The sequence below is a fragment of the Mya arenaria genome, chromosome 12 (assembly GCF_026914265.1).
Source record: "Mya arenaria isolate MELC-2E11 chromosome 12, ASM2691426v1".
NCBI classification, from domain to species: domain Eukaryota; kingdom Metazoa; phylum Mollusca; class Bivalvia; order Myida; family Myidae; genus Mya; species Mya arenaria.
In genome coordinates this window covers 54,395,170-54,408,261 of record NC_069133.1, presented here as the reverse complement: position 1 = coordinate 54,408,261, position 13,092 = coordinate 54,395,170, and the positions used below count along the sequence as shown (strand labels likewise).

Below are 13,092 nucleotides of genomic sequence, written 5' to 3'. Positions count from 1 at the left end.
TTGTCCATTTTCTAAAAAAACAAATTAGAAAAAATGACAATTTTTCACTTAGATAAAAATTGTTACTAAGATGCTTATTGAATACGGCCCCTGAACCCACTGACGACAGTTCCGAACTCATGTTACGTTCGCATGCAGTTTGGCGCGAATTTTTAAAACCTACAATAAACTGCCATTTTAAATCTTTAATAATCATAATAATAATAAAAAATTTGCGTGTGTTAGTGTTAAGAATGCAATATATCTCATCCCCTGAAAACCATAAGTACATTTTTTTAAATCGTGGCTTCGCCACATGTGAAATATATTAACTTATGGTTGGTGAAATATTATTATGAACCTACACTGAAACAATCAATTTTATTTTGAACAGTGTTTTTTTATGAAATGCAAGTGAATGTTTCGTTTTTCTGATTAATTTTGCTTGTTTACTTTGCAAGTTAATTGGACAAGGAGTGAAATGGTATGTGTGCTTTTATAATAACGATATCAAAGAAAACATGTTCACCATCCCTTACCGATACTTTCCAGCTATGTTTTTATCATTACCCTTGAACTTTTTGACATTTGTTTTGTAATTCAGTCATCAACAGAACGTGTCAAGGATATTTATTAGTTTCAAAAACATCAACAACCCACAAATGAATGTAGTTTTCAAGGTCACTGATACTGGGGTCAGGGGGCCGCTAGTAGCCCCTTGTGGTTCCAGGACAACGCCCTCGCCGCACTTGGCTATGGGTCCTGGGGCCCGGAAGCTCTTGGAATTAAGCCGTCCAGTAGAATAAATCTCAAAGGCTTTCCTGCACTTAGTTTGACAAAAATGAGATAGAAAAAAATCCACTCGATATTAACAAGGTCATCTCCAGAACAAATAAAATACAGACTCAACCAATGGTAAGGTGCGTGGGGGGGGGGGGGGGGGGTCGGGGATACCCCTTTTCGCGTTGTGCACACATTAAGTCATTGTCTGGTAAATCCACGATATTTGATTATCGTCGATGATACCCGGCTCCCGTGGTTTTATCGTCGATGATACCCCTGGTTTTACACGCCGTCAGCTAAAACGTTCGATTGTGTTAATTATTTCCTCCCTCGATGTCGTTGAACTTCACATTCTTTCTTTCTCCGTCGTCTATGTCAGTCGCCCTTAATGTGTATTTCTTTTGTCATTTGTCACGACAAAATGTCAATAAAACCCTGTTTGTTTTTTTTATATTATCGCATTATTAACTTAGTGCTTGCTTGTTGAATGATAAAGGAATGGTCATATCTTACAGTCTGAATAACAGATCCATGACAATTTGACTACAAAGTTTGTGGGTTTTTTTCGCCAAACAAGAAGGACGACTTATATATTACATATAATGCATCAGTATAATACGAAGGCAGGACGAACACTTCCCTCGCAAGATGCAATCGATTTCTTAACGACTATAAAGCGGACCTTATCTCCGCGGGAAATTGCTAATCAAGTTATGAATATAAAACCTAAAAAATATATTTTTATCACACAAGACGGATGACTTGAATGCATTTGGCACGTGGCTAATTTATGAATATAATAGTATTCGATCCTCGTGCGAAGAAGATATTTTTATCACACAAGATGGATGACTTGAATGCATTTGACACGTGGCTAATTCATGAATGTAATAGTATTCGACCCTCGTGCATAAAAGATAGTTTTATCACACAAGACGGTTGACTTGAATTTATTTGACACGATGCTAATGTATGGATATAAATAATAGTATTCGATCCACAAGCACCTCCCCCCCTCTCCCTCAAACGCGGTAAATATCAGATACGCATGAATATTCTAAACAATTTCGGATGACAAATAAATGTTGACATAATATATATCATCACGAAATCGGTGTTTACCTTCCCCGCAAGAAAGCTCCCCGCATTCGCAATTGATCTCAATAACGACTAAAGCGGACCTAAACTCCGCTGAAAAGTTTATAACAAGCTGTAACCTCAATCACATTCCAAGGACAAATAGCGCAGTGGCCTGTTATAATGCACTTCTGACAGTCTGAATAAATCTGACAATAGAAACTTGTTTTCAGTTTAAACACAAGAGCATCGGATTGGAATACGGGGCATACAGTTACGTAGTATTTTTGACAAAAGTACACTCACTATGGTGTAATGGCGGAGATCGACGAATAGTATTCGATCGTCTTTGGCGCGAAATTCATATTTTTAGAATTAAATGGAGGAAACCTAACTGAAGTATATTTCCGAAAGCGACGGTCGTCCTTTCATACAAAGTCAGACCCTCCTATACCGATTCGTATCAATCACAGGCAACAGTTACGTTGTCAGGACCCACCCTATGGCCACCCCCTCTAAAAAAAATAGTAATAGTAAATATTGGGGAAAAAAAATAGTGGAATTTTTGGTTGATATTTATGTTTTTATGATAAATGATCATGTTCCAATCATTTTTGGTCTTGAATTTTTTTTTTTTTACTAATTTTTTTTTTAGAGGGGGGTGGCCATAGGGTTGGTCCTGTCAACGTAACTGCTGCCTGTGGTATCAATAGAAGCATCGATACAAGTAACAAACAAACTGAAACATACAGAAATGGGTCCCACGTTTTTGACTTCTGCGTGTGATGTATTTCTTTGATATAATAATATGCTTAGTATAATATATTAATTAAATATGCTAAATATGATATAATATTCAAGTATTCATGGCCTTAAACACAGTCATACTCTGGTAGCCGCCATTTCATTTTAACTGAAGTCATCCGATTTCTTTCTATCGCCTCTAACTCAAGACATTGTGAGTTTGATCCCCACCACTTACTACTTTTTAACCAGGAAACGGCCTCAACAGTGTGTTCATATCAGTTGACAGTTGTCTTCACAATCAAGCTAAAATAAATAAGTGTTTATAAACTCAAGACTACATTAAGAAACAAGAATGCCATTCTACTCTTTAATATCACAAGAACATCGACTTCTACAGAGCAAAAACAAGAACTAACATAGTTATGAATTTTACACTGTCATAAATAACTTAAATTGGAAAAGCTCATGAACACAATGGTGAATAGATATTTCACATAGAGATGGAAAAATAGATTCAAAGGAGTACATTATTACTTGAAGTAATACACATGTATTTTACAATTTAATTGTCCAAAGCATAAAATGCTTTAGTTTTAATGATTTTATTTGAGACAAAAATGCAATATTAAGATAAAATCATTATCAACATTAATGATATATATCAGCAATGTAAAACCTACAAGCTTCTTGCAAATAATCAAATATTATATATGGCAAAAATGGGTAATTAACCATCAAATAATCGATTTCTGTACAGTCATATTACCACAATGTTAATCTACTGTGAATGTGCTATCTATCTGTGAGAATGTTTTTTCTTTTTCTTTGACTTTGATTTTGGAGGTCTGACCTCACCCGAAGGTTCACCGAGTTCTCGTTGGGAGCGTGTCAAGATTGGGAATTCCTCCTGCATTTCTCCCGCCTCAAGAACGCTTTGTTTCCTTGTCTTTCTGTGAGACACTACAGGAATTTCAATAATTTCACCAGTCGATGAGGCAGGGGACACAACATCTCGTCGACGTTTTCGTTTTGATTTCCTTACTGGTGGAGACGGTTCAGTAATAATACCAGCCTCAGAATCTGAATCAATTATATCCTCTCCTGCCATGGGAGTGAGTGGCGAGACTGGCCCAAGGGGTCCAGGGCTGACAGGTGATTTGCCCCGCCCACGTAGGTCTGGTGGGGAGGGAGTGAGCTCACCAGAGGAAGGCGGGGATGGCGTTCCGGTCATCATGGGGGCCCTATTTCTATGTAGCACTGGAGGTGAGTCACGTAGGAGGGGTGGGGAAGGGGAGAACCGTCTAGCCACCAGTCCGTGTGGTGGCGGTGAGGGTGAGATAGATTCATATGAGTCTGTCCTGCTCTCTCTGTGTGTTCGGCGTCTAGCAATCAAAGGGGGTGGTGATGGCGTTAGTGATTCCCTAATCCGTCGCATTCTTCCACTGAATTCTGGTGAGGGTGAATGTTCGAGGTAACGCCTATGCATGACAGGAGGTGGGGATGGAGAGGCATCTTCCCGGTACAGAGTTCCCCGTTCTGTGACCCCGGTACGCGTGGGTGGGGAAAGGGAATCCTCGAGGTACACAGGTGGTGGGGAATACATCGGGCGTCTCTCTGGAGGTGGTGAGGGGCTGGTGTCCTCACGGTAGAGGGTCCCCCTCTTTGTTACACCCGTCTTTCCGGGCCCCTCGTCTGGGGCATAGAAGTCATCCTCTCCATATCTGAAATACAACAGATAAGGGGATAAAATCTGTGGAATCTTGTTAATTTGGTTCACTATTTCCAATAAAATGAAGATTAAGGTGTGACAGGAAAAGCAATTTTTATGCAAATGACCATGAAGTTGAATAATTTAATTTGATAAAAGAAAGCAATATTATATTTCATTGCCATGATCATATGTGTATAGACTGGATGCCTTATATCACAATAGATCATACAATCTAATGATTAACAAAGTGAAGAATGCCTCAACCGTATTTCGATAAGCCATCAGCTGAACAGAACAGTAACTAGAAGCAAACACATGCTTAACATCTTTAACAGAAACAAGAACAGCAATGATATAACAAGAATAAAGAATAAATTTACTATAAATCTGAAGTTTCATCCTTGTCCTTGGGCCTATATTTTAACATAATGCAAATTTCATTTAAACATGTCACTCGTAAAACTTATTTCATGCTTTTGCAGTGGGTTATTGAAAAATAAGAGTGGACTGTAACCTAATAAACCCACGGTTCGAAACTGTAAGTTTATTGAAATATAATTTCACCGTTACTCAAAGTTGAGCCTGTTTCACTTTATAAAATGAACATAATCACAATGCTAGGTAAAAGACTTAATTATGCCATTCTTGGTATGACATCATTTGTCTAAAATTTGGCAGGATATTCCAATTAAGTATCAATTTACTGTTGATTTTTGTGAGTTATAACAGTTTTCATCTCATGAGCACCAAAAGAAAAGCCCCTCGAGAAGAATATTTTTTGATGCTCACTCGGTGAAATGTTCTGCTTCCTCACACTAACAATCTGCTATATCATTTATGAGTTAGTGTAACTTCTTTGATTACCAGAGATATCATTAATGACCAAGGTCGAGAAAGAACCCAATAATTACCAGGTAATGTCAGAATGAAAATGACGACATTGCACAAGTTATCATTGAATAACAGTAACAAAAGCGTGTAAGAGCATAACTATTACGGAACATTTTATAAAACATATAATGATATTTGTGCAACATGAAATTTTTCTTTGAAAACAAGCAAACAGAAAAGCCTAAAACAAGCATTTTCCATTCTTTCTGAAGCAGGCCCTATGTCTTAATACACTGAAGTACTTACTCAAAGGGTCTCCCCCAAGGATCAGGCCTGGCGTGTCTTGGGCCCCCAGGGCCAGGGGGATAGTAGGGCTTCCCTGGAGACATTCCGGGACCCCAAGGGGATCCATCTGGGCCATGCATGGGGGATGGGTACCTCCCTCTTACCAAGGGTCCCCTTGGTGGACCTCGAACCATCGGTGGCATGGGCCTCATTGGGAAAGGTCTGAAATTGAGTCATGAAAAAGAATTGAAAATGGAGCAATAAACTGAGCAAGTCACACCATGTCATGATTGTGCACATTCAAAATAGCCAAAAGTAAATGTCTTATTATCATTAAGCATAAGGATAAATAAATTGTTAATGATATAATTTTATGTAAACTATGATTAAAATTTGTATAGGTATAAGTTCAGTATATTGATTCTCAGCAAATTCTTTTTATCAAAATAAAGTTAAATTATTTCTCCTGAACTCCTCATTTTCAACCAATTTGTAGTTCCAGTATATTTATATACATGTATAACAAGTGAACAAACATCTAACATTTCTAACATCTTACCCAGGAGGCATAGGTCCTCTCGGACCCAAAGGCCCAAGTGGTGGGCGTGGTCCCAAAGGCCCAACTGGCCCGCGGGGACCAAATGGGGGAGGAATCATTGCCTGCTGCCTCGCACGCTTGGCTGCCTCTCCAAAATCCACAAATGCCACAGGCCGAGCTTTGCGCCTCCTCTCTGCTTCTGAATCCTCTGAGAAAGATGACTTAGAAGATATTGAAGAGATAGACCTTGAACGTGACCTTGAGACGGACCTAGAGCCAGATGTGGACCTTGATCGAGACCTTGACCTTGAATATGATCTTGATCTGCTGTAGGAATGTGACCTTGACCTTGATTCACTGCTTATTGAGGAGAGTGACCTTGATCGTGACTTGCTCTTATTTGACTTCCCTTTCTTGGAATAAGATGATTTGCTTGAAGATGAACTACTTCTTCTGGAAGACCTTGACCTACTTGATTTACTTGAGTCTTTTGACTTATCTGCTGTTCTGCTTCTCTTAGGTGACCTAGATTTGGACTTGGATTTTGATCTTGATTCCCTTTTCCTTTTCTTGCTTGAAGCCTTGCTACTCACTGTTGTATGTGAGCTTTCTGAACCACTTGGTGAGGCAGGGGCAAGAGGGAGGTCAGACTTCTCTGCTGCAATGTTTGTCTCTGTGGGGGGTGGAGGCAGAGGGGGCAGGGGAGGGGGTGAAGATTCCTTAGGAGGGGGTGGGGGCTCGCTGGGAAGTGGGGGTGGGGTGGTCAAAGACTTCCGAGAGAATGAGTGTCGTGGTTTGTACAGGTCGTTTGTGTTGTAGCTCTTCCTAGATTTGTTTTCTGCTCTATCGTACTTGCCCTCTGTATTACTTCTGTAAAACGAACATTACATCCAAGATTAAGCAAAACTAACGTTTTGTTTTTCTTCAGTATAATGTCCTTTTCTTGTAACCGAAAACCCTCCATAATTTAACAACGATCACAACATACTATCTTCAATTTAACAAGTTGAACATAGTAAATTGAATCAAACAGGAACTTTTTAATGAAACATAGAACCAAACAGGAACCTTAATACCAAACAATTTCTATACCTGAGTTGTCTCCCCTCAGCTTGACTGGTTGGCAAAGATTTCTTGCTGACTGGTTCAGCAATGTCTGCATGGCTTCCATGCCGTTTTCGTTTCCGTCGGCTGTCTGCCCCACCACCAGACTGGTCAGACACCTCACTCGACGTGCTCTTGGTTTCCTCGTTCACCTTGCTTCGGGAGCGTGTCACCCGGATGGTCTCCGCAGCAGCAGTTGTGTCAGCTTGTGTTACCTCCAATAGCTGTGTCCCATCTGTCATATATGTCTCAGTGCCATCTGAACAAGGAGACCTTTCTTTAACAAGTTTGACCACCACAAACATTTTTTACAATAACATACCACTAAGGACCAAAATTAATGATAATGTATAGCAATTATTTTTGGTGATAAAGGTAAGTTTTTATAAAAATATTATCAAAATTGGCAAGATTTAAATATATTTGGCTTTTAACACATGGAAACTAGGCGTGAGACTAAAATGAAAACAATGCTGTACGGAAGGTTACACAAAACCAATATTGTAAAAGGATCGCTCATCTGATAAATTGAACTTTTGCAAATGCACTTCTATTGTGTTCATAAGATATTTCTATGAATTGAGCTAGTATCCTATTTTTTTCATACCACAAAAGATACATTCAAACTTGGAAATGAGCAAAAAAATCCGAACAAATGCAAAATAAAACGAAAGAATCAAGATGATTTTAGTTATTTACATCAAAGGTCAACCTTATTCATTTTTTTATGGAAATGCAAATTCTGTCTAAAAACTACAAGGATGGTTAACAAACTTGCTTCAGTAATAAAACAGTGATATGAAATAGCGTAGACCAAATTTTCTTTTTGGCCCTTAATAACACCTACCTGAGATTTTATTGGTTCAAACATTCTGTATAAATACCATGTGAGGATTTGCATAGAAATATTTAAGCTAGAGAGTAAAGGAGATAAAAATTAAATGTTTTTAAAAAATCAATGGCAATCACTCCTTTTCTTTATAAATCAAATGGGCTTAACTCAGGACCAAATGACCCCTAAAATCAATAGCGGTCATCTACTGGTCAGAACCAGCATCCTTGTCAAGTTTGATGACCATAGGTTCAGGCATTGTTATCATTTGGACAAGCTTTAACAACCTTTTAAGGTCACTGTGACCTTGACATTTGACCCAATGACCCCTTAAATCTTTAGAGGTCATCTAATTGTCATGTCCAACCTTCATGTCAAGTTTGATGACCATAGGTCTTGGAGTTATCACTCGGACAAGCTTTGGTCTACCGACCAACCAACCGACCAACATGTGCATAGCAATATACCACCTCTTCTTCGAATGGGAGGGGGGGGGGGGGGAATAATTCTTGACTTCCTGGTCAGATTTGGCCTAAATTAAACTTGGCCAAGATCGTGAGGTCATAAACATTGTGTCCAAATTGAATGAAGTTGATAATGGAGGGCTAATAAACTAATTGTGGACAACTGACGCTGGACAAAAGTTGATCACAAAACTCACCTTTAAGCACTTTGTGGTCAGGTGGGCTAAAAAGAACTGTTTTTGGATCATAATATGTAAGACATTTAGTATTTTTCTGCCTCACCCTCAGTATACTGTATATCATCTCCCCCACTCGTCTGCAATATGTATGTCTCCCCATCCTCTGTTGTGACAAGCTCGCCCTCTCCTGCAATCTCTGTGAACTCTACCGTCTCCATGGTAACTGGTGCCTGACCTTCACCCTCCCCGACCGCCTCCGGAAGGGGAATCTCCACCAGCTGGATCTGTTGGGCACACAATTAATAGAATAAAATTTACTTTAATATGGCAAAGTTAGTTTCAGGACAGTAACAGCACTATCTAGGCTATGACTTTTGAAAAGAAAAGAAAAAAATGGCGTAAAAATGCTGAAGAAGTGGCATAAATGACTTCTTAACATGAAATAGAAAAATAGCTTGGAATAAACCTCAACTGAAAACTACTACAAGCGATGAGATTCTTTAGAAGAAAATAGTACATATAACATTAACAGTCTTGGTTTGAATAAGACAGCAAAGCTGCAATTGTAGTTCTAAATAGGCAACACCCCTAGCACCAACTTCAGTGGTGTTTTATTTTCTAACCACTTATAATTTCAAAGTGAACCCTGAGTGTTGTTCAGGTACCTCTTCATTGTTAAACTCCACAGTGTTGGGGTCTGTTTCTATCTCCATCTCTACAGTCTCCTCAATGACCATCATGTCCCCGTAACCTTGGCTCAGGTTGGTCCCTGGCTCCTTGTACTCGTACTCATCAGATAGAAACCTGTTGATGGAATATTTCACAGGTAACAGTAGAATTTGCAAATCTGATATGTCTGCAGGCGGAAATATTAAAGGTCACCAAACTCACCATGCCCACGACCTTTCACCTACTTGCCCCAAAATAAATAGGAGTCATACACACCAATGACCATTGTGCTTAAATGTATAAAGTTTAAAGACTCAACAACATGTTATTAAACAGAAATTAATCAGAAAAGTATGATGACGCTAATGACAAAAAAGTAATCCCTATGTTTCTACGATACTTCATGGGTGATAGAATAATACAAAAAGAAAAATGCTCTGTTTTTCAATAGGCAACTTATGCCCTAATTATCTAAATCTAACATGTGAAATCCTCTGTTAACAGATCAGAAGCACAATTGGAGTTAAGCCTCAATGTAAATTAAGTAAAGTAAGCCTCTATTTAGTGGCTTATTGAAAGTACTTACATTTTGATGGAAGGCGATGAAAGATTTTTTAAATCTCATTTTTTTTAATTGATACTCCTCTGGATCATATCAGGTGTTTTTCTTGTAAATAACATTTGAATACTCTTTAAAGCCCAATTCAATTTAACAGGAATCCTATGAGCAATTTCGTACCTTGGAAATATAGTTTTACTTCAATATTGAAATCTCTACAAATCTGTACAAAATCACTCCTGGAATACTTAATAAACTTTCACCATGCAAACTTCATGCCTTACCTTTTATTCCTGCTTTTTTGCCTTCTACTCCTTCTCTCCATCACCTTCTGTTCTTTCAGCTCCGCCTTCAGTTCTTCCTTCGTTTTTTTCTTCTTTCTCTCCTTCTTGTCTGGAGAGCTCCCCTCTCCCACACTCGAGTCAGCTCCAGCCTGGGTGTCCGCCATACTGGTGTTAGCAGCTTCATTGAATTCCGATTCAGCCATACTGGTATCATGTGGATCCTTAGAGTCTTTGGAGTCAGTTCCACTGTTCTCTACTTCAGCATGAGACTCAGCAACACTTGTGTCAAGAGATGCAGCACTTACATCTTCAGCAGCATCAGATGTCTCTGTAGTGATGCTGGTGTTTGCTTCTGTTACTTCTTCTGATTCTTTTTCTTCTCCCTCTTCTTCAGTAGCTTGAATCATGGCTACTTGTGTTGGTTTATCTTTTTATGGAAAACGCATATATTTGATATTTGCAACTTACAAGAATATTTATATGAAAAAAATGTGATTTAAATTAGATTATTTTTATGTTGCATAAAATTAAGAATATCATCTTTGAAAGAAATCAAAAATGTGTATGTACTTAACATAAATGAAAGAAACTTCTCAAATTTTCAGGGCAACAACTCACCTTCTATTGTCTTGTCTGTACCTTCTATTATCTTGTCTGTATTACTCAATTCTTTTGTTTCCCCAATTTCTGACTCCTCTACGTCCGTTTTATCATCACTTTCAACTTTTTCTTGTTTATCTGACTTTGCATTAGATTCAATATGTTCTTCCTTGGCTACAATACTATCTACTGCTTTGTCCTCAGTTATTTCAGCTTGTTTGTAGACATCAATCTCTGCATCAGGTGTTGTAGAGTGTTGCTTTTCTAATGCTGTCTCTTCATTGTTTTCATTGACTCCAGTTTCTTCTTTTACCATCTCTTGTTTGTTTTCAGATTTTTCTTTCAATGTCTCAGTCAGTTTTGTGTCTTCTTTTGCAGATACATTTTCTGACTTTTCCTCAGTTTCACCCGCTGACTTTTCATCAATTTCACTCACATCCTTTTCATCAACATCATTTGACTTAACAACATTGTCTTTCTGACTGGTTTCTTCTGACTCATTTTCTACTGCTACCTCTTCATTAGCAACAATCTTCTCATCCTCAGTTTTATTTTCTACAATTTCTTCACCACTTCCTTGAACCTCTTTTCTTTGTTTCACTTGCACTTCAGCCACCTCATCTTTAACAATCGTCTTAACCTCAGTCATTTGGTCATCCTTTTGTGCTGCTATCTTCATCTGTTCATCTCCAACTTTCCCTTCCTCTTCATCTTTTGCACAAGTTTCTCCATTCTCAATTTTCTTTTCTTCAGCCTCATTTTTCTCAATCACACTGTTTTTTTCAATGCCATTTTTCTTGTCAGTTTCATCTTCTTCATCTTTTACTTTCATTTTTTCCATGTCAGATTTCTTATCTTCTTCTTCTTGCTTACCTCTAGCTTCTCTCTTTTCTTCTTCCTTTGCTTTTGCTCTTTCCAGTTTATGTCTTAATTTCTCTTCTTCCCGTTCCTTTCTTTTGGTTTCCAACTCAGCTCTCCTTTGCAGCCTTTTCTGGTACCTCTCTTCTTTCTCTTTGGCCTGGATTAAATGAATTATATTTCTACAATAACTTGGTTGAATACAGCTGTTGTGAGCAGCAACGATCATTATAAAATTTACATGAACTGCAACAAGCAGAAATGGGTCTTAAAGTCATTCAAGAATGTGATTTAACTGGCAGTTGAAGGGCTAAAACCATTCCAGTAAGGGATTTGGTACCTACTTTAAGTCTCCAATAGAGTGAAGTACCCAGTCCACTTGCAACACTGGCTTAGAAGAACCTTTGTTTCATATCAGTTAACAAAACATATTTCTTTTTTAAATGTTTTGTGTGGGGGGAATAAAGAATGATCAGTTTTGGGCATCAGATAAGGTATATTTTACATATGATACAAACATAACATATCCTTTGATATCAACAATGTGTCACACCATAGTCAATGCCATCCTATGGTCAGTCATAGGAGCCTATGATATCATAGATACCACTTTATTATAGAAAAGTTTAGTATCAGACCCATTTCTGCTTGATGCTGTTCATCTAATTAAATTACAATTACATTTAATTAGTAAAGTTTAGTTTATACTAGTTTATATTAGCTTTGAGTGTGATAACAGAAAGCATGCTAAAGTCCATTTCCTGGGTAGAAACCAGTACTAGTTTCCATTTTTGAAGGCAAAGACAATATGGCCCACTTGAGGGTTTAAACCCATCACCTCTTTGGTACCAGAGGCAACCACCTTTTCCACAAAAATTATTCTAACAGGTAATAAGCAATGCAAAACATGCAATTACTAGTAGATGAAAATTATTTAATGGTAATAACACACAGACTAATTACTGATAAAGAAATAAATAAAATTTGAGCAGTTTGAAATGAAATACACCTCAATTTCAATATTTACAATTTAAAATTGTTTAAGCTGTTTTTCAAACAAAAATAGATTAATAGGAGAGCAGTGTATAGTTTCTTTATCAAAATGCTTTAGTTATTCAACATCATATAACATTTGAATAAATATTTCAAACACTTGAACGAGTCATATTTTAACCACATAATACAAGGCGGCAGTGTGTGAATTCAGTTCTTTTAGCTGTATTGAAACAAAAGCTTAAGGTTTAATTAATCATGCTCCAGATAGATAGTTATTTCTTAGTTTGTACTAATTTTATTTATCTCAATTTTGATGAAAGCTGACAGATTATGGAATATTTCCAGTGTAGAAACTGTAATGGCCTCCATTTAGAGAGGCTATCAGAAAAGTTGATTTCTCTAAACCACTCAATTCTAAACCACTATACCGGTCAAAACACAGGTAGATTTCTGCCTTATAATTTACCTATACCAACAAACATAGACAAAATATGAACATGACAAATAAAAAAACACTAAATAACTGGGAACCCATCAATGACATAAAACATTTCCAACACAGGAAAACCAAATAACCTTTGGAAAGTATGGTAAGC

The 13,092-nt window shown here is 37.7% G+C and overlaps 1 protein-coding gene across 1 annotated transcript in view; it reads right to left on the bottom strand.

The window, feature by feature from the left end:
• Positions 1–2,939: 2,939 nt before the first annotated feature.
• Positions 2,940–13,092, bottom strand: part of LOC128211907 (biorientation of chromosomes in cell division protein 1-like 1) — a 30,446-nt gene continuing 20,293 nt past the window's right edge. Inside the window, exons 11-18 of the mRNA XM_052917032.1 lie at positions 10,661–11,660; positions 10,043–10,469; positions 9,196–9,334; positions 8,634–8,814; positions 7,044–7,314; positions 5,973–6,821; positions 5,435–5,635; positions 2,940–4,307 (exon numbers count right to left, since the gene is read on the bottom strand). Coding sequence (XP_052772992.1) covers positions 3,383–4,307; positions 5,435–5,635; positions 5,973–6,821; positions 7,044–7,314; positions 8,634–8,814; positions 9,196–9,334; positions 10,043–10,469; positions 10,661–11,660 — 3,993 coding nt within the window. The 3' untranslated portion in view covers positions 2,940–3,382. The remainder of the gene's footprint in view (positions 4,308–5,434; positions 5,636–5,972; positions 6,822–7,043; positions 7,315–8,633; positions 8,815–9,195; positions 9,335–10,042; positions 10,470–10,660; positions 11,661–13,092) is intronic.